This window comes from Sarcophilus harrisii, chromosome 1 (genome assembly GCF_902635505.1).
Source record: "Sarcophilus harrisii chromosome 1, mSarHar1.11, whole genome shotgun sequence".
Taxonomy (NCBI): domain Eukaryota; kingdom Metazoa; phylum Chordata; class Mammalia; order Dasyuromorphia; family Dasyuridae; genus Sarcophilus; species Sarcophilus harrisii.
In genome coordinates, this window is record NC_045426.1 from 49,140,104 (window position 1) to 49,163,239 (window position 23,136).

The window sequence follows — 23,136 nt, forward strand, 5'->3', positions numbered from 1 at the left end:
TTTTACCTGTGATTACACAGGGATGGGAAATCCCTGTGTGGGAACTCCCTAATTAGAAACTCATTTATAGTCTTAAGAGAGTTGCCTTGGGAATTGACCTCCAGTGTCATTCATTTCACCCTTTATACATACCATAAGAAGAGGTGATATGTTGGGTTTAGTAGAATACCCAAAGATTAGTGATCTAAGAATACCCTTTCTTCCTGAGACCTAACCACTGCATCACGTTACCTCTCTCCCCATAATTAGGACACAGGGATGTAGTAATAATGCTCTGTCTATGCAAGTTTTCTTGCTGCAATTACCGTTCATTAGAACCCTTTAAGACAGCTGGTACAGATGGATGAGGAACAGGGCCAAGAAATGAATCGGGGAAAGGGAAGGCATCTGGGGAGCCATACAAGGCTTTCAATGATCCCAAGTAGCCCAACTCAAAATCCCATCTTATTTTAGACTCTTGTTTTTCTGATGTCACCAAGGCTGTGAATCACAGACCAACCTGACTCCAGAAGAATCAGAATAACAGGTGAGTCAAAGGGCAATGGAAAGAAACATGATGTGTGTAAGTAGACTGAAGGACTCCCATGACCACGTGAGCTGAATAAATGTGTATCACATATCACTCAGGAACGAAGGGCCAAAAAGGAGTCGGGGCCAGTGGGGAGGCAGCAAGAGCAAGAAACAGCAGCAGGTAGACCGTCTGAGGCTTCCTCATATCTAAGGAATCACCAAAATAGAGAGAACAGCCACCTACCTATTAGGTAGAAGGTGTGTAGGAGGACACGGACTAGAATCAGACAGGATGTTCGGGCAAAAATGGTCTGAAAAGGCATGGTGGGTGTAAAGTCATATATTCTGAATTCAAATCTGGCTTAGCAGCTGTGTGCCTCTGGGCAAGTCACATAACCTCTGTCTGCCTCAGTTTCCTCATCTGAAAAATGAATTGGAGAAGGAAATATCAAAGAACTCTAGTATCTTTGTCATGAAAACTCCAAATGGGGTCATAAAGAATTGGGACGTGGTTGAAACAACCAAACAACAATCTACTGTTCTAAACTCAATTTCTTCATCTATAAAATGAAGAAATTAAACTAGCTACCCTCTAAGGTCCTTTCCAGTGCTAAAACTAATGATCATGTATTTGTGGCAAGAGTAACGTGCCATTAACCCTGTTCTATTCAACAATGATCAAAGAAAGGAGGGGATGAAATAGCATTACTAGGTGCAGAATTTGACTCAAGCAGCTTATATTTTCATAGGGAAAGCAACACACCAAAAGGATTGGTGGTCACAGAAGGACACTTTGGTCCAGAAAGTTACAGGGAAGAGAAATAGAAACAGGATTGATGTGCTTCCTCCATTTTTATTAATGAATTGGCTAAAGGTGCGTATAGCAACATATCTCCATAACATAAATGATTATTAATATGTGCATGTATGTATGTAAGTAAAAAATAAAATGCATAAAAAATATTCTTTTTAAAAAGACTTGGGATATACTGGGCATGATTGCTACTGAACATTCTAAAAAATGAAAGCCATTCTATATAAATAGAAAACAACTGGTTATTGATATAGGAATCATTTTGGAATCACTTGCCTAAGTAAAATCAATCCATTAATTAGATAGGACAAAGGTATAAATCAATACCAAATTCAAAAGAAAAAAAGGAGAAGATACTACAATTACAACTCTAGTATGAACTATTTAAATAATCGGCTTACTAAGAAATGGGGAAACACTGATTATCACTACTTTAGAGAAGTTTAACTTTGGAAAAGTAGCCACTGCAAAGTCCTAAAGAATTCAGAAACCGTTTCACCCAGCAAACACAATCTATTTACCAAGTAGAGCAGCCCAATGGAGAACAAGGGCAGCACAAAACAAAGTCACTTACAATAAATTAGAGAAATATGGGAAAAGGTTAAGGGTAGTATTTCCCTAAGCAGCAAAAAGTAACAAACATGTTTACTGTAAGCTGTGACTATAAGCTCAAAGGAAACAGGAGGACTGCCACAAGGTTGAAGAAGGGTAAATGTTATCCTAGTTTTCAATAAAAGGCAGAGAATAGTCTGAAATCTATAGGCCCATATCTATAGATATATAGATATATAAATCTATATAGACCATATCATTGAAAAGACAGTTACTGGATAGCTCAAAAGGGAATGGGTGACTACAAAGGGCCAGCTTGGCCAGTTTGTGCCAAAGTGACATTTCCTTTGGGGAGAGCTAATTGACTTCTAAATCAAAGTTATAGTTTAGATAGATTTTAGCAAATCTGTTGATAAAATATACTCTATTATACTAATAGAGCATACTAGTATACTAGTAGATGATAATATCAATTTGGCATCTGTATGAAATATAGATTAAAAAGAAGATATAATGCTATCCAAATCCTCGGATACAAAGATTCCACTACTAGATATACAATAAGAAGAAAGTCTCCATTTATACCAAATATGATATATCTCCATATAGGATAAGTAGAAAGTCCCTATATGTGCCAAAATATTTAAAACACCTTTGTAATAGCAAACAAATGAAACCAAAGTAAATGTCCATTGACTAGCAATTTGTTAAGACATGAAGAAATTGTAAGACAGGAATATAATGGAATATTATTTGGCTGAACTAATCGATTTATTTAGCGCTATACCAAAGTCCCAAAAAACTATTTTAATGACCTAGAAAAAATAACAACAAAGTTCATATGGAAAAACAAAAGGTCAAGGAATATTATTTGGCTGTAAAAAATAAGAACTATAATGAAAACAAAAAGACATGAACTAATGAAGAATACTGTAAATCAAGCCAAGAAAGCAACATGCACAATGACTATAATAGTGAAACTAGAAAGAACAACCACCATAAACTAAATGAAAGTGAATGTTCCCAAATTATAAAGATCAAGAATAGCCTCCCACCACCATTTTACAGAGATGGGAGGTCCATGAGTGTGGAATACTGAATATATTTTTAGTATATATATATATATATATATTGATTTTGCTGATTGTGTTCTTCTTTCTCCTTTTTTTTCTTTGTTATATGGGAATAGTTCTATATGAGAAGAGAGACAAAGAAAAGAATACGGGGGGGGTGATTTAGGTGATGCAAAAACAAAATATAATAATAATATTTTAACAATACAGTGCTGGCAGGGAGACCAATTATAAAGTAATTTTAAAAACTGAACTAAGGTAGAAGCTTTATGAGTGGATGAAAGGAAATGTGCCTATTTCTGTAGGCACCTGAAATTTTTCCATGCAGATGAGCCACTAAACTCTCTCTATATATATCCCTATTTTCTCTCCTAAACTGCTGGGCAATATAATTCAGCTATCCTATAGGTATCTCAAAATTAAGGTGTACAAAATAGAACTCATTATTTTCCTCAAAATCTATCCCTTCTCTAAAATTTCCTAGTTCTGTTAATTTTATATAAATGGTAAGAAGAAGAGAAAAGTCAAGGATGAAACTGAAGTAACCAAAAGGTTAGTACCCTCAATAGAACTAGGAAAGTTTGGAGTGAAGATAAGTTTTAGGGAAAATACAATGACATAATTAGATTTTTAAAAATGGAACATTCCAGAGGTAGGTGATGATGGAAGAATGATTGCAGAAAGTCATCCATATGAAGAAAGATCTGCAGGGAGATGATCACTCTACCCGGAAGGCTGACATTGAATTGCCAAATAGGTAGAAAGAGAAGCAGGAGAGAAATGAGTAGCAGGAAAGAAAAAAGAATTTAGAAGAAAGCAGAGATCAATATGCAAAGGTAAAAAGACATCAATTAGAATGAGGAATAAGAAAAGGCTGGTAGATTTAGCAGTAGTTGGTGCTTTTTCTTTCTACTTTAAAAGTTCTACACTTCACAAACATCAACTAAAATAAACAGTTCTACAGATACAGTAGAACAGAGAGATTGCTCATGAACGTTTAAATCTCTATTATGTATTGTTTCCCTTTTAAAGGATATAATGAATTCAGGCTTTCAGAGCTATTCTGCATGTCTGTGATTCCTTCTGGTTTTCCTTCTGTTCTCTTTGGGGCATTTTAAAGACATGTTGCAATGATCCTCTTTCTTTTCTTTTTTCTCTTCTTTCTTTTCTTTCTCCCTCCAATTTCCCTCTTCTTCCTTTCTTCTCTCATAATCAAAAAATAACATGCTTTATCATCAGTCTTTTGAATTATGGTTGGATAGTGCACTGATTAGAAAGCCTCTCAAAGTTATTTTGTTATTATAATATTGTTGCTATGATATAGATGGCCATTCAGCCCATTTAGCAAAGGTATAAATGATTCTCTTGTTTTTACTCACTTCACATATTTACTTTTTTAAGCTCTAAAAAGATTTATTGAAAATTACATCCATTGAAATGTCTGTGAAATGAATAAAACCTAAATTAAAACCAATACTTATGCAGAGATATATGAAATTTAAACATTTTCCTTCTAGGAATTTAGAATAAGGTTTTAGAAACACCAAAAGTTTGGTGGATATCATATGAATTTCACCATGAACAACAACATGCTTAATGTGCACTTCACATATTTCTTTCCAGGTTTCTCTGATATCATCTTTTTGGTCATTTCTTATGACACAATATCACTTTATATATCATCATCTGTTTATTCCCTAATTAATGAGTATCTCCTTAATTTCTAATTCTTTGCCATTAGAAAGAGAACTACTCTAAGTATTTCTAATATTCGAATCTGTTTTCTCTTTTCTTGATCTCTCCCAAGTCCTCATAGTGATATCGCTAAGAAGTCCCTGTTTGATGAATGGTTTAACAACAGTTCACTGATGACTGGTTTAACAACAGTTCACAGATTACTGGTTAACTTGATGAGAGCAGTTTTAGTCCAGTGACAGTGTTAAAAAAGCCAGATTACAAGACACCAAAAAGGAAGCAGAAAAGGAAGAAATTAAAGCAATGACTAAAGGTGACCTTTTGGTTATGAAAGGGAGAAGAAATACAGGAAAAAAAGCTGAGGGACTGACAGGGTCAGGCTTGATTATAAATTGTCTTAAACATTCTCCAAGTTGTTTCATATAAATCAGTCTTGTTGCCCTTGATTCTCCATGGCAAAAATGTGATTCCTAATTCTTTTGTGTCCTCCCCAAGAAGGGCCTTGCCACACCACAGGAGCTTAATATTTATCTGTCTAAGCGACAATTTACGGAGTAAGTTTTTGGCCTTCATTTGTTAATGAAGAAATGAAGCTGTATGCAATTAATAGTAATGGTACCAATGGTCCAAAATAAATGGAAAACTGGGGGAGAAGGATACAGGAAGAAGACAGCTGATCATTTAGAATATATACCAAGTAATCCATAGAATGGTCCATCAGGAGCTGACAATTTCATTCAGTCTCCATGTAACACAAATGTTTTCTTCTGGTACCTTCACAGAACCTCAGTGATGAAAGCAGCCAGAAACATCATCCCTAGACACTCACTTTAGCTGCAAGCAACAAAGACCTAGAACCATGACATCATCCTAGGGGATGTCAGCACTTCGGGAAACTTGGACCTCCATCACTGGTTGATGCTCACCCAGGGCAAAGGAATGAGGGAAGTTCCTTTGTTTCTTTTAGCTGAGAGTAAATAAGTGGGACTCTATTTCCAATTTAGCACAGTGGACTATGCTCTTGGAATCAAGGACAGTAGAAATGAATCTGCTCATTGTCAGCTGAAGTCACTATATTGGATGTTTTTGTTTAATTTTTTTTTCTTCATTATAAAGAAAGATTCTAATGTGATAGGGAGAAAGGGAATGGGAAGTGGTCTAGAAATGATTATAATGTGAAGACAAAAATCTTCCATAAAACAATTTTTTAAAAATTTAAGTAAAGTAGGGATAGCTAGATGGCACAGTGGATAGAACACTGATTCTGAAGTCAGGAGGACCTGAGTTTAAATTCAGCCTCAGACACTTAACACATTAGCTATGTGATCCCAGGAAAGTCACTTAAACCCAATTGTCTTGCCCCCCAAAAAAATCTAAGCAAAGCAAAGATATTTAAACGTGTAGCATTTTCATTCTAGGTCTACTATTAAATTCATACTGAATGAATATTATCATTATCTTCCATATTCCCTTATGGATCATGATAATGATAATAATGATAATGATAATAAATCATATTTATGTAGCAAAAAAAGAAATGAGTCTGCTTTTTGGTTCTTCCAAACTCATTAAAAGCAAAATCACTGCTGTCAACATGAAAGGGGTTATCCAAAATAGAAGTTACTGGATCCAGCTCAATGACTCACAGAGTTAGAAGGAACTCCAGTGACCAATAATCCAGTGACAATTAAAGAATTTGACACTAAGAGAATAGAAGTGACTCGTCCAATTTGATACCCAGTTAGCACTGCAGAAGAAGTATTTGCACTTCTGGTGTGAGTACTGTCAAGCCCTTTTCAAGGATGCTCATCCGCCTTTGGTGTCTATCTGTCACCCAACTCTGAACTTCAAGGACTCTGGAAGAAAGAGGGAGGCTGACAACTTTGTACAACTCTGTCTCACTTAAATCCAATTCACAAACAAGTCATGACATCACCTGTGATAAAATTACTGATCTTCTCCAAAAATGATGAATCACACAACAACAAGAAGGACCCAGGTGTTCTAGTTCCCTATTTGGTCTTTTCCCCAATGCATCAAATGTCCTTACTAGCATCACAGAATCTCTGAGATGGAAGGGATCTCAGAAAACATCAAGACTGATCCAAATAGGAATCTCTTCTATAGTGACTCTAAGAAATGATCGGCCAGCTTCTGGAAATCATTAATTTCTGAAGAAATCTATTTTTCTTTTTTTTAAGAAATCTATTTTTCTAGGTGGCTCTGATTGATAGAGGCTGCTGCTGTAAATGGATAGAGAGAGCCCTCGACCTGGAGTCAGGAAAATGTGAATTCAAATCCAGGCTCAGACACTTCCTAAATATGTGACTTTGGACAATTAACTTAATATCTGCTTGCCTCCATTTTCTCAACTGTAAAATGGAGATAATAATGCATCTATCTTATGGTTGTGTTGTGTTATGAACAGAATGTAACATAGTGCTTGACATATAGTAGAGATTATATATTTATTGCTTTCCCTTAGGAAGTCCTTTATGTTAAGAGTTCTGACATCCTATGTTCATTCATTAATTCATTCTTCATTCAAGGAGCATTCTATTAATTGTCTACAATAAGCCAGGCATTTTTACCAATTTTCACAAAAAGTTCACAAAGCTTTAGAATAGGAAAAAATGTTTAAATCAAACTTTCAGGCTTTGATTTTGTTGTCAAAGGAAGCATAGAGAGAAAATTAATGGGATCCCATAGGGAAATTGCTGGGAAGGTGAGGGGCAAAGCTTGGGGGAAATAACTAAGAAACTGAGCATTTCCATGATGCAAAAGTTTCCCAGTCTTCTGGGCCAAGCTGTTTTCAGGGGACACTGGATCTAAGGTCATGCATTTGCAGATCTTTGCCTGAGAGTCAAAGATAAAACACCTACTACTTGGCCCCAGCCTCCTGACCATCACTATGTTTGTTTTAAAGTTTTTTATTATTTCAAGGTAATATCTACCTGTACCAAGATGCTGCTGGAACTGTGACTTTCCGCACCCTTTGAGGCTGGAACAAAGTCATATTGTCCCCATGCCATGCTATTGTGCTGTGCTTTGAAGGAAATACACTACAGCTGGGTCCTGAGAAGCTTATTGCAAGATTAATTAACTATATTGTATATGTGGCAGGAGGGGGCAGTGAGGGATACACTTCAACACTGGACACAAAGGGGCTTTTCATGATTTGGAAATAATGTTCCTAATAGAAGTCCCCAGGTGAAATCTGGCCCCAGGATGCTTTTTTTTTTGCCCAAACTCACTAAAGGTATGCTCAGCTAAAGGAGACAACTGACCCATAATGGGTAGTTTTGTCGTGTTTCCCTGTGGATTTCTTTTCGTTTTTCTCCTAGTAGCAAGCATATTGTATTGTACCTACAGCTTCTGCTATTTACATAGCCCAAACCTGCTTCCTTAGAGAAAGAGAGAACATAATAAGAAAAGTAGAAAGAGAGTAGGAGGGTTTCTCTGAACTCTCAAAAACTCAGTGGATGGGATGGCATGAGTTGAGGGAACATCATCCAAGCAAATGCTGGAAGGAAGCAGTAAACACTTAGGGATTCACCATAAATCAACTCAGAAAAAAAGAGACAGACAGACTTTGAGTAATCCAAGAAAAAAATTGGCCAAATTATGTCTTTTGTAAAGAGTAGGGAAAACAGCAAAAAATTGAAATAAGATGGCAACAATTAATCCTGAAGAGATTGTAGCCATCAGAAGCACTGAGCACGGGCCAGGGAGGTATGCTGACCCCTCCAAGCAAACCTGGCCTGTGACTGGCTGCTCCAGGACCATAACTGGAGAGAAACCAGTACCAAGTACTAGAAGAGTCAAAGAATGGGGTGCGGCAAAATAGAGCTGAGCATAGCCCAGATTAGATGGACCAGGGGACCCCTAACAGCATCATCTGAGAACAGAGCAATTAGAGGCAATCTGCTAGGAAATAAGCAACTTCACACACAACAGAACCACAAAGTTCTGGACCTCCGTTCTTTCTGGGTTACAACTCAGGCAAGGACCACAAGCAAGGATGTTGTGAGACTTAAGGGAGATAATGGATATAAAAGCACTCTGTGAACGTTAGAACACTATATAAATGCCAGTGATGATGATGAGGAGAAGGAGGAGAAAGAGGAGGAGAAGGAGGAGGAGGAGGAGGAGGAGGAGGAGGAGGAGGAGGAGGAGGAGGAGGATTCTCTAGTCACAATCCAATGTGATGATTGGTTCCCTGGGTTTTCAAAAGCACTCCTGATGACTTCAGGCAAAGTAGATAGAGCAAAACAGGGGTATGCTGGTAAATGTTTAACAATCTAGCTCTATGGGGGGAAATACACACATACACACTTAAATTTAATTTGCATTATTAATGCTTTCCTAAGGCTAGACAATCAACAAATAATAAATCAAGCCTTGATTTGTAGTGATTCCAGAGGTGTAAATGCTCACACTGAAAATTTAACAATGAGCTCTCAAAAACTGGCTTCTGCATACTTCTATTAATAAGTCATGAGGGCACTGACAGTATAGATCCCCTAAGGAATGAGACTGTTGGAAGAGGAGAGATCTCTTGACTTGATAAACTGGGATATTGAATCAATTGTGTCCTTAACCCAATAAATTAAGAGTTCTGTTTTGAAGCTTTGCAACACCAACTGCTTTAGGGAGAGCTTGGGGCTATTCTTTAGGGAATGTAAAATTAATAGAGTTCACAGGTTCTATCTTGATGAGGACAAATAAGCTGGAAAAGTAAGAGGTCCCCAATGTGGCTGGACCTTTCTTGTCAGCAAGGAGGATCTGACACAGGGATTATATTCTCATCTTCCTCTACTAAAATATAAGCTTTATGAGAGCATGGACTGTTTCCTGTGTTTCTTAAATGAGGAGAGGCTCTGACTAGATGATAAGATTTAGAACTAGAAAGGATCTCAGAAATCTTTTAATCCAATATCCTCATTTTTTTATAGATGAGGGAGCTGAGGTCCAGAGTAGTGAATTGTCTAAGTAATCAATTGTCTAAACTCTGTTACTGTTGTTCTTTTAAACAACAAACAAGGAATGTAGGATTAGGTTTTTCTCCATCACAATGACCTTCCAACTGTATAATTTGACAATGAAACTTTTTTTATCCATAGCATCCAAGCATAGTATATACTCGATAATACTTCTCAAATGACCAGAGTAAAATAGTGTTGGACATACTCAAAGATTCAGTATTTGGGGATAAGAAATCATTATTTGATAAAAACTTGCTGGGAAAATTGAAAAAGTCTGTTTAGTGAAAACTATATATTAAGGTCGCCATAGGTACATAATTTAGACATAAAGGATGATATCATAACCAATTAGGGAACCATGTAATATTTTACCTATTAGATCTATGGATAATGAAAGAATTTAGGACCAAACAAGAGATAAAGAGCATTATGAGATGTAAAATGGATAATTTCGATTACATAAATTTAAAAGATTTTACACAAATAAAATCAATGCAGCCAAGATTAGAAGGAAAGCAGGAAACTAGAGGAAAATTTTCACAGCAGTTACTCTGATAAAAACCTCATTTTTCAAATATATGAAGTCTGCGTTGAATTAAATAAGATTATAAGTCATTGCTTAATAAACTGGGAAAATATTTTTACATTCAAAGGTTCTGATAAAGGCCTCATTTCCAAAATATATAGAGAATTAACTCTAATTTATAAAAAATCAAGCCATTCTCCAATTGAAAAATGGTCAAAGGATATGAACAGACAATTCTCAGATGAAGAAATTGAAACTATTTCTAGTCATATGAAAAGATGCTCCAAGTCATTATTAATCAGAGAAATGCAAATTAAGACAACTCTAAGATACCACTACACACCTGTCAGATTGGCTAAGATGACAGGAAAAAATAATGATGATTGTTGGAGGGGATGCGGGAAAACTGGGACATTGATGCATTGTTGGTGGAGTTGTGAATAAATCCAACCATTCTGGAGAGTAGTTTGGAACTATGCTCAAAAAGTTATCAAACTGTGCATACCCTTTGATCCAGCAGTGTTACTACTGGGATTATATCCCAAAGAGATTATAAAGAAGGGAAAGGGACCTGTATGTGCACGAATGTTTGTGGCAGCCCTTTTTGTAGTGGCTAGAAACTGGAAACTGAATGGATGTCCATCAGTTGGAGAATGGCTGAATAAATTGTGGTATATGAAAATTATGGAATATTACTGTTCTGTAAGAAATGACCAACAGGATGATTTCAGAAAGGCCTGGAGAGACTTACACGAACTGATGCTGAGTGAAATGAGCAGGACCAGGAGATCATTATATACTTCAACAACAATACTAGATGATGACCAGTTCTGATGGATCAGGCCATCCTCAGCAACGAGATCAACCAAATCATTTCTAATGGAGCAGTAATGAACTGAACTAGCTATGCCCAGAAAAAGAACTCTGGGAGATGACTAAAAACCATTACATTAAATTCCCAATCCCTATATTTATGCACACATGCATTTTTGATTTCCTTCACAAGCTAATTGTACAATAATTCAGAGTCTGATTCTTTTTGTACAGCAAAATAATGTTTTGGTCATGTATACTTATTGTGTATCTAAGTTATATTTTAATATATTTAACATCTACTGGTCATCCTGCCATCTAGGGGGGGGGGGGGGGGGGGTAAGAGGTGAAAAATTTGGAACAAGAGGTTTGGCAATTGTTAATGCTGTAAAGTTACCCATGTATATATCCTGTAAATAAAAGGCTATTAAATAAAAAAAAACAAAAAAAAATAAGTCATTGCTTAATTGATATTAAAGGCTATGAATGGGCAGTTTTCATAAGAAGAAATCAAGCTATTGTCATATGAAAAAATTCTCTATTGATTAGAGAAATGCAAATTAAAACAAATATGATATGTGATTGTGATGGAATACTACTGTGCTATAAGAAATGATAACCAAGAAACTTTCAGAAAAATATGGGAAGACTTAACATGAACTGATGCAAAGTGAACTGAGCAGAATAAGGAGAACATCATACATAGTAACAGCAATATTTTATGATGATCAACGGTGAATAACTTAGCTATTCTAAGCTTATGATAAACGATAATTCTTTAGGACTTAGGAAAAATGTTATCCTTTTCCAGAGAAAGAACCAATGGAGTCTGAATGCAGATCAAGACATATTTTTAAAAAAGACAGTTATTCTTAGAGTTTTGGGGGTTTGTTTTTTTCTTTTGCAACATGGCTAACATGAAAATGCTTTGCATGACTGCACATGTATAATCATCAAACTGCTTGCTTTCTCAAAGAGGGGGGAGGAAAAGCAAAGGAAGAAGAAAATTTTGAACTCATGTTTTTAGAAAATGAGTGTTTAAATTTTTGTTTAAATGTAATTTTAATAAATAATTAAACTAAACATTAAAATAAAGTAAAAATAAATACTTGTCAAGTTGGATTGAATTACTGATCAGCTCACCAGTGTGCAAGGAAAAGGACTCGGTGTACAATATAAGAAAGCCTTAGAGAGTGTGTAATGGTGATGTGATTAACTGTGTAGGCAGCACAGCTGTAACCTAGCTCTGAGCCCTCCCACACTCTTCTTGGCTTCACAGTAGGGAGGAAGAATGTGTGAGTAGATGGGAATGGGAAGCTGCTGAGATCTTCCTTCCACCCTCCCCAGGTCCCACTCTATATCCCCATTGCTCCTGTCCACTCCAAGTAGAGCTAGGCTGAAAGATTATTTCTTCTCTGTTTGTTATATCTGCCACAGCAGCAGCATCAATGAGCATGCAATAGCTGAAGAGGTATCCATAGTACCTAGCACTTTTCCTGGGTGGGGAGAGGATGATGGCTATGATGACGTCTTTACAAAACCATGGAGTTTCTGGGAGCCTTCAAGATCTAGCCCAATACCCTTCCAGTCTGAAGGTAGTCTCATGATATCAGCAAACCTTTCCTTTGAATTATTCTCATTTCCACTTGGATCTTCACACTCCAGGAAACAGAAATAGGGGGTTTGAGGTGAAAGAACCAAAACAATAAAGTGATGGGAACATTACTTGTTATCACACAAAGAGGAAAGTTAATACAAGACTGGACTGCTTAATGGCAACAGCCCAGGACACATAATATTGCATAAGAGGTAGGCTGATGGACAAAAGACCACCTGCCTACATGGTAGAAGGCTCCCTCTTTCAGACATCAGGGATCAAAAACCATCACTTCCAGGATGCTAGAGATCCCACAGATGGGCAGCCACAACCAGCCAAAGAAGGCAAGTTCCTGAACAGAGATCCTGGAGATAAGTATCCATCTCTAAGGTGCAACAGGAACAGGCTCAGCTGAAAGTCCTAATGCACACCTCAGTATTTCTCCCAATTCAGGAATTCTGCAGTATTATACCACTACTTCCCAAAAGGAAAGAGAGAGGGGGTCAGCATCCAGCTAAAAGGGGGGGAAATCTTTATTATCTGTCCTGCAACAACTACTCTCCAAATCTTAAGCATTTCCATTTGACCAAACCTGAAGACTGTTGATCCTTACCATTTGCCTGATAGCTAGCTCAGGTCCTTCCATCTGTACCTGTATTGTCTCCTCTATTTAGAATGAGTACAATAAGAACAGGGACTGTGCCATTTTCTCTTTGTATCCCCAGAGCTTAGCATATGACTTGGGCACCCAGTAGGTAATTAATAAAGACTCTTTCACTCACAGGAGGAGGAGGAGGAGGAGGAAGAAGAGGAGAAGAAAGAGAAGAAGAAGAAGAAAAAGAAGAAGAAAAGAAAGAAAAAAAATGGCTCCTGACGGAGTCCTCTGATAAAGTGCTTAATGAACCTAGTGAGATAATATATTCCACTGGTCTGAGACTGATAATTCCCCTCTACTAGACTTCTGGGAACATCTGGTCCCCTGGGAAAAGCAAAGCTGTGAACTCAGCCATTAACTACTGCTGAGCATGGAAATGGCTGACCCTTTCCTGGAGCATCAGGGTACTGCTTTTGGTTTTATTACAGTGCCTTTGTAATTGTAATTTCTTGCAATAAAAGGTATTCTAGACCATAATGAGAGTGTGTTTCCTTTGGGTCACACAGAAATAGAAAAAGAAAGTCTTAATGGGAAATGAGGCACAAGCTAAATTTTTAGTTCTGGAGGGTCAAAGTAACAAAATGACATTAAATATTTTAAATCCCAGAGCAGGGGTTCTTAACCATTTTTGTGTGTGACAAACCCTTTTAGCAGTCTAGTGAACACTACAGTCTCTGAATAATAAGCTTTTAAAAATTATTATTATTTTTTTTAATTTTTTAAAATTTTGCATTCTATAATATTCCCCTTTCCCCTACCCATTGGAAAGCAAGCAGTATAATATCAAATATGTGTGTGTGTGTGTGTGTGTGTGTGTGTGAAATCAGCCAATGATAATGTCTTTAAATGAATAAAATAAAATGTAAAGGATTGCAAATAAAACCCATTATACTGAAATATAATTATTAATTTCTTTTTAAAGTCCATGAACTAGAGGTCAAGAATTCTTACTCCAGATCAAGCTTAGAGCAACTAGGTTCAAGAGAGGGTGACAGGTGCTTGCCACAATTAAGACAAATTCCAGATCTTTAATCATAGAATCAGTTTCTTACGTTTCAAGGTTTACAAAACCACTCTACATTGTAGTACTAGGTTAATTTGGGCCAATACTCTTTCTAGACTGGAAGAACGCCTTTGTTCTGAAACAGATCTGAGGATTTTAGGAGAGCACAAGTTCAATCACGGTGATGTAGTGGCCAATAAAATCAAATGCAAGAAGCCTGGCTTCTAGAAAGTGGGGAGGAGTCCTAGTCTCCCATACTCTGACCTCATCAGTATTGTGTTCAGTTCTGATCAGTAAAGTGTCAAGAAATGACATTAATGAGCAGGAAAGTAATGAGGAAAGTGTCCAGAGGAAGGTAACCAGCACTGTCAAAGGCTCTGAGTCCAGGTTGAGTTAGCATCAGTTTAAGAAACTGGGGGATGTTTATCATGGAGAAGACTTGATTCAGGGCAAAAAAAAAAAAGCTTCCTAGTCTTCAAGTATGTGAAGAGCAGTCATTTCAGAGAAGATATAATGAGACTGGACTTATTTTCCAAACCATACATGCACTAGCCCGTTGGGTCCAGAGCTCAGCTAAACTCAACTTCTTATCTATCAAGAAGCCACAAGAATTCACAGGAAAGAAAACACCAAGTAGAAACAGCCCCATCCAAGTCCAGGACTGGACAGCTGCTGAGGTCCCTTCCAATTCTCAAGCTCTAGGATTTTGCTTTGTCCTACGATGTCCTTCAAGAGTGGGGGAGACTATTATCGACATTTACAGGCAGGATTACAGGGCATACCCATTAAATGTCCAGGGGACACAGCTTTGATCCTTCCCTCCTCTTCCTCAAGCCTCAGAGAATCACACACCCTGTTTCCTTGATTCATTATCTTTATGCATTTATCCATCAAGGCTATCACTCACCCAGGAGTCAGGTTCACCATTTCTCCCTTCTCCTATTGTTTCACCAACAAAAGTGGTAAAACAAACACACAAGTTATCTTTTGATTTTTCCATAAGGTCTTTTTACTGTTAGTCAATACATTCCCACCTGCCTATAATTTAAGAGTCTTCCAGAGTTGCTCGAGCTCTGAGAGCTTTCAGCGACTGCCTTATGGCCAGCTGGCCTGAGCTAGTAAATGTTGTGGGCTGGATTTCAACCCAAGCCCAACACATTGCTCATGAGCCATATTGCTTCTCACACACTGATAATAGTTACAAGTAAATGCACAAATATAGATTACCCAAAGGAGCTATGATTACAGTGTGGGAATTCTTTCCACCAATACTCATAAAAAGATGGACAACCAGATTCTATTTAATAGCTTAGGTCCATGAGGCATCTAGAGTTAAACAATTTTCTCAGAGTTATACAGGGAGTAACTGTCAGAGAAGGAGTTGAACCCAGCTCTTCCTGATCCCAAAATTCATGGGAACTCAAAACAATAAAACTTCAATTCAAGGGGCAACTAGATGGTGCAATGGATAAAGCACTGACCCTGGAGTCAGGAGAACATGAGTTCAAATACAGCCTCAGACACTTAGTATCTGTGTGACCCTAGGCAAGTCACTTAATACCAATTAGGAAGGAAGGAAGGAAGGGAGGGAGGGAGGGAGAGAAGGGAAGGAGGGAGGAAACTCCAATAAGTATTAAGTACCTATTACAGTCAATCATACACATAAATAGGATGTCTTCTTTCTAGGTTTGTGTGACATTACTTAGTCCCCATCCTCCTCTTACCTAACAGATGTCTTCTTTGCTGGTTATCCAGATCATGTTCATTAAACCATGGGTGTCCCTTAAGTCTCTATTCTATGCCCTCTTCTCTCCTTCTAGTTTATCTCTTTTGGTCATCTCATCAGTTCCCATGGGGTCAATTACCAACTCAACACAAATAATTCCCAAATCTATAGATCCAGCTCTAACCTCACTTTATTCACCAATTCCATTTTGGACATCTTGTCCTGAATGTTCTGAAAGTATCTCCAACTCAATAGGTCCAAAACAGAATTCATTATCTTTTCTCCAAAACCTTCCTTTCATCCAAAATATTCTTTTACTATATAAAAAAACACTTTTCCCAGTTACCCAGGATGATTTACAAGCACAGAATTATCTTGACTCTTCATTCACACTCATCACATATATCTAATCTGTTGTCAAATCATTTTCTTTCTCCCTACCCCGGGCAACTTCACCCTGTCTGCCTCAGTTCCTCATCTGTAAAATGAGCTAGAGAAGGAAATGGCAAACCAGTCCAGTATCTCTGCCAAGAAAAGCCCAAATGGGGTCATGAAGAGCCAGACACAACTGAACAACAATAGGGTAGAGCTTTATTCACACATCTGGCCCACTGATCCAGGCCTCTATCACTTCATGTCTGGACCATTACAATAGACTTTTGATTGGTTTCCCTGTCTCATGTTTTCTCCTCCAATCCATTCTTCACTAGGTGAACAAAATGATGGGGGTATGAGGAACATATATATTTATCTACCGATCCATTCATTTATTGTGTCTCTCTCATTAAAATGTGAGTTCTTTAAAAGGATAGACCATATTTTGTCTTTCTATGTATTCCCAAAGCATAGAACAGTAGCTCTCACATGAATTATTATTATATATGCGACAAAACACAGTAATGATACAGAATTTCCTAAGTCTTAAAAACCCATAGTAAGAGATGTGTTTCATCTCCACTGAAATATAAGTGATACATGTCACAATTTCTACATAACTCTGAAGCCATAAATATTCCATTGAATTACTGACATTGCAAATAAGCAACTCAAACTCCCTTCCCTTAAGTAGTTTAAAATCCAAGCAGAAACCTAGAAACAACAGAATAGCTCTTCGAAACCTTTTTGGTGATCACAGACTATTTCCCAATTCTGGTCTCAAAGAGAAAAAGACTAACCCAGCCCAATATTTGCAGAACTTACTGTGTATAACTCGTTGGTCACCTTCAGCAGCTCTTCATGCATCTGTAACCCAATTTCCTTGCTCTACAATACAAAAAAAAAAATCAAGAATCAAAAGATTAATAATGTGTAAATGAATCATGTTCACCATTTCTCATTTGGTACAGAAAAAGCAGGACTATTTGTAGGGAAAGAAAACTTACATAAACACCATTAATCTGTAGTTAAAAGCATTCAGCTTCACAGTACAGTATGAATGTTTTCAATATGTTTGTCACACAGAAGTCTGGGCTTCCTGGGAAAAAGGGGGAAAGGATGAATCTCTTTTTCCCTCTATAATCATTGTACCATGGAACAACTAAGGAGGGTAAGAAGGAGGAAAAATTTCCATTCATTTCTTTGCTTGCTTTTCTAACTATTTCCAGGAGGCTAGGAGTGGTCAATCCAAGCAAGAGTAGGCGTCGGAATTTATTACAGTCCCCAAAGGGCTATGTTACTTTGTATTGTTGCTATAAAAATGTTTTTATCTTTTATTGGTTCAGTAGAGTTTCCCCAAGTGCTTGATATTGTAATAATACTTTTTAAGTCTTTTGAAGGACAGAATATTATGAATATAATACATAAGGGAGGCCTTTACTTTCTAAGGATTGTCGATGCCATTAAGAACTATATTTACTATGAGGCTCCATATGCCCCCAACTGGAATATCCCTTGCTGTCATAGAGTCAAGACTTTGATCTCCCATGGGATGCTGGACCACTGACGAGGGATACTGATACTGTGAAGAAGTGAATAAAAGAAGTTCAAACCAGCATACATAGCAAGGACATCAAGAAAACTTGATTCAGTGACAGTAAATATATCTTTAGAATCCTGTGGACATGGGAAATCTTAATCCCTGACATCACACCTAAAAATGGAGAATAGAGGCCTTAGAGATCAACTGGTCCAATCCTTGTATTTTTTATATGGAGAAAGTGAGGCCCAGAAAAGAGAGTAAGTTGCAAACTTGTCTAGGAAAACCCTAGAAAATTTTAGATTATCAGCCACTTAAGGGTAAGAACTGTGTCTTATGTTTGTTCTCACCAAGTACACCTTTTTGAGAGAATAGTAAACAATAAATAAATAGTAGCATTCAATAAATATTTGAGAGCAGTTGTAACCCAGCAATCTGTGAACCATGAAAGCACACCAGAGAAACATAGATTCAAAGCTGCAAGGGGCCTTCAAAGCCATCTGGTCTAACTCCCTCATTTTACAGATGGAAGAAGTCAGGCTCAAAAAGGTTAACAGTGGTTTTGTCCAAGGTCACCCAAGAAGTAAGATGCACATATTCTGACTCCAGAAACCTGCTCTTTCCATTGTGCTAAAGAGCCAAAAAAGAAAAGAAAAAGAAAGGCTTCCTAGGCTTCCTAGCGGTTCCCTCATCTGCTTTGCAAAAACATATCACCTTTTCAGAAAAATTTCCAAGTGCAGTATGGAACCTTCCTAATGGTGAATTATTCTATTTTTAAAATCCACTTTTTAAAATTGGGAGTATTTATTTATACTCAGGATTTGAGCCTTTAGTTGTTGGTGCTTTTGGAGGCTATTCTAAATAAATTTTTTGGCATAAGTGGGATGGGGGCATGTTGTCAACACCTTTGTATATGTCTCATTATTAAACATATGTATTATCCAGATCCCTTTTCTTCTCTTTTCCTATCAATTCAGTATCTGTCTTTTAGCAATTTCATCAGCAACCTTCTTTCTCTCTCTCTCTTTTTTTTTTTTTACCAGAATCTCTTATTTGAATAAGTACTTGGTGACTTTGACATTTTATATTATATAGTTCAAAAGAGTAAAAAGGGACTCAGAAGCAACTGTTCTTGGAATTCATAGGGAACTTTAAGCCATATGATCCAGAGGTCTCTTGGAAGCACTTAAAAATCTGTCTTCACCTATTTCCAACACAAAGCTTAAATGACCAACATATATAACTCTTTCAGTCAAGGGATATAAAATATAACCCCATCATCACTACCACCAATATTGTGTCCTTTCTTAAACAACTTTCCTGAAAAAGGAACAGCTTACATTTATCAACCATATATATAATTAGTTATTTTTCATAGAGGTGTTATTACTTTATGGGGTTAGATCCAATGATTTCTAAGGTCTCTTCCACATATAAATTCTATCCAATCAGCATCCTTTAAGAAGGATCCTGACAAAGTGGAACACAGCCAGAAGGATGTTAGCTTGGGTGATGAGAGGACTATAGAATATGACATGAAAGGTCACTTGAAGGAACTTCAGACATTTAGTCTGAAGGACAGATAACTTGGGGAGATGGGGTGCAGCAGGGAATGGCTGTTCTTTAAGTATCTCAGCTCTGACACTTTCTATCTTTAGAACTTGGGTAGAATCCCTTAGTATCTCTCAGCCTCAAGTTCATTATCCACTAAATTGGGGGAAGGGGACTTCTTAGACCCTTTCTAGGTCAGGATCTCTGATTTTATCATCCTATTTTTTTTCCTGAGGCAATTGGGATTAAGTGACTTGCCCAGGGTCACACAGCTAGGAAGTGTTAAGTGCCTGAGACCAGATTTGAATCCAGGACCTTCTGACTTCAGGGCTGGTGCTCTAACCACTGCACCATCTAGCTGCCCCCCTATCACCTTTTTGAAAGGTTTGTGGTATGAAAGTGAGACTAGACTTGCTCTGTATAACCTAGAAGTTAGAATTAAAAGCAATGGATATTCATTGTTGAGAAGATTTAGATTTGATCTAAGAAGAAAAGAATACCTTACAAAGACTTAGGACTGTCCAGAATTGGTCCAGGCTGCATCTGGAGATAGTGATTAAGTGACTAGCCCAAGATCTGGAAGATAGGGTTGAGAATAGTATAGGGAACAGAGTAGTATTAGAGGGATAAACAAGAAATTAAAGGGAATAAGATTTAACAATAAATAGCAACAGGCCCTGAACATGGATGTGACTTATGAAGGCAATTATATTCTTCTCCCTAGAGTATTTCAAACAGATGTCTTATATCCATATGTTGTTGACACTGTAGTAGTCATTCTTCTTCAGGTACAGTTGGACTAGAGCTTCTCTGTAGTTCCAATCCAACTCTACAGTTCTGTGATGATATGGTCCCATCAGAACAGTTCAGACACAACTATACAAGGATTCTAAGTGGCAGAAAGTGCTCTATAAATGAAGAGGTTTAAAAAACAAGTTGTCATCCATGAATACATATAAAAGAATATACAACACATTTAGACACAAGAAGCCAAGATGTGGAGGTACAGTCTGGATGGAGAAATGATTTGCAGAAGTACTACATTGCGAGCATCTATTTCTGTGATTACTGAGTTCTAGAGTAACTACATCTTCTCTATGCTAAAGAGTCATAAGTATTGAAGAGAAATTATATATAATTCTTCTGGTGGCACAGGAGGTTGCACTCCTTTGAGTAGAAATGCTGAGATTATTTCACTATTTACATTACTTTATATCTTCATTAAATACTTTTGCTATTTATGTATCTCTGGTATGATCTAGTAATAGAAAGATACAACAGATGGGGGCCCAGGTCATAAGTGAGTTAGTTATTACTTTAAAATGCTGAATTTCATGGGAGCTCAGGGGCACCACATATAAAATGATATAGTTGGACTAGATCAACTCTTGTCTCTTCAATTCTCTGATCTATGCTCTACCATCCAGTCTTCATTTATTCTCTCACATTCTATTCTCCTCCTGCTCTCTTGATCTCCCTTTCTTTCCCTCTCCTCTGCCAGGCCAATTCCCCACAGCTCTGCAACCCCCACACAGCCCAATTTCAGTCTCTTCCTGTAGTCATAACTCCATCTGTTGTCATGTGTTTATTTTTGCAAGAAATTGGAATGTAGATTTGAGTCCTGACCTCCTCTCGCAGCTCCTGCTGCTGGAATATCATATTGCAAAGAAGCAAGCAAGGTTTGGAGAATGGCTCATCATTTGTCCTTGGCAGTAGGCCACCCCAACGCCTACCTCTAAGACTAACAATGGGCCGAGGCAGCCTCTGTGGCTGTTGTCCTCCTTGCCTTGTAATTACGCCAAACATTTTTCATGGACTATGTTTACTCCTGGAGCCTTCCCTTTCATTTTCAGAAAAGCTTAAAAATAAGCATTCCCAAGAAAGCAAAGAACGGCTTTAAGATTAGTGTAGAGAAGATAGTTTGATACCCCTATGACTTCAGCTATCTGGAAAAGTCCGGGAGTTTCTGAATATTGGAAAGGAGTCCTTTAAGTGTCTTGAAAAACACTCAGCTTTTTGTGGGTGGAACCTATCCATTCCACACTGCATACTTTCCATCCTTAAAAGTAGTATGGTATGGTGGGAAATGCACTGTATTTGGATGATCATGACCCAGGTGTAAACATTAGCTGTCCTATTTATTACCTGGATGGGCTGGAGAAACCTCCTAACCTTGTTCAATAGAGAAAGGTTTGAGCCAGATCTCATCAGTTCTAAATCCTATGCAAATAACATACAAAGAACAAAATTTAATCTTGATAACGCAAGTAAACACTATTGTGCTAATAAACACTGTTAAGTCAGGAGGTACTGTGGTTAAATGGGAAGAGCACTGGATGTGGAATCACAGCACCTGAGTTCAAATCTTACTTCTGTAACTGGAAAAAAAAGGTAAGTTATTGATGCTCTCAAGGCCCCAGTGAAAAAATGAGAGTTGAACCAGATCTCCTCCAAGGTCCCTTTGAACTCTAGAACTAGATGATACGGGAGATGAGCACAACACTGACCTTTAAAGACAACCTGGAATTTGCTTTTTGGAATAAATCCTTGATTTACCTGATTTCTTTTTAAAAATGACTCATTTGTCTCACTCATAGGTGTGGAGACGAAGCTTAGTCAAGATGCGCTGCCTCTTACAGATCTGCTATCTCTTTTTGCAAAGTAAATTATTCAGTTGAAGATGGAGACAGCCTTCTACTAAGTGATTTTTCTGCTCCTCAATAAAATGTTACTTGAATGCTTCTCTCTGTATCTCTCATTTGTTTGCTGTAGTAGGAGAACTACCAGTTCTCCATGATTTCTGCATCACTAACACAATATGCCATGTTAACCTCCTCAGCTTTAACTGCTTTTTTATCTCATTTGCATCAAATTTGCTGAAACAACAGGGCAGATGTAACTTTGCCAATTCAAACATCTATGCTACAAAGTCTAGAGCTCTCATTTTCCTCATCATAAGATGACACTGGAATCACACCCAATTGACCAATCAATATTTATCAAGCCCCTATTATAAGTTAGGCACTGTGCTAAGTATTGAAGATACAAAAACAGACAAAAGACGGTGCCTGCCCTTCAATAAGCTTACACTAGTCAAAATATCCATCTAAATCTCCTTAATGTTTGACTCACCAGAATCCCAAGCACAAATAATTCCATTCACCTCAACCTGCCTTCACTAGGCTCCCATTGTTTGTCAAGCATTCACTAGATGTTGGGGACCCAAGGATTAAAACCATCTTTAAAGAGCTTACATTCTACTTGGGGGAAGAGGGATTGGGAAATAATTTATTTTTTAATATACATCTAAAATAAATGGAAACTATGTACAAAATAATACAAATCTATTGGGGGAAAGAGGCAGGAGAAGGGAGACCATTAATAATGGAGAATTAGGAGAATCCACTTGGAGGTGGTACCTACACTGAGTCTTGAAGGGAGGCAGGGATTCCAAGAAAAAGAGGTAGCATTATCTGCAAGGAAGAAGGTACAAGTAAGAGTGGTGGTGATAATAGAAATGGTAGTAATAGTAGTAGTAGTAGTAGTAGTAGTAGTAGTAGTAGTAGTAATAGTAGAGGAGGAGGAGGAGAAGGAAGAGTAGAGTAGTAGTAATAGTAGCAGTAGTAGTAATAGTAGTGGTAGTAATAGTAGTAGTAGTAGCATAGTAGTAATAATAGTAGTAGTGTAGAGTAGTAGTAATAGTAGAGTAGCAGTAATAGTA

At 37.4% G+C, this 23,136-nt stretch overlaps 1 protein-coding gene across 6 annotated transcripts in view; it reads right to left on the bottom strand.

Annotated features, from left to right (window-relative positions):
• SRGAP3 (SLIT-ROBO Rho GTPase activating protein 3) overlaps positions 1 to 23,136 on the bottom strand; it is a 268,193-nt gene that overhangs the window by 84,661 nt on the left and 160,396 nt on the right. For all 6 annotated transcript variants that reach the window (XM_031954495.1, XM_031954488.1, XM_031954480.1 and 3 more), the window contains exon 4: positions 17,150 to 17,212. In XM_031954495.1, coding sequence (XP_031810355.1) covers positions 17,150 to 17,212 — 63 coding nt within the window. The remainder of the gene's footprint in view (positions 1 to 17,149; positions 17,213 to 23,136) is intronic.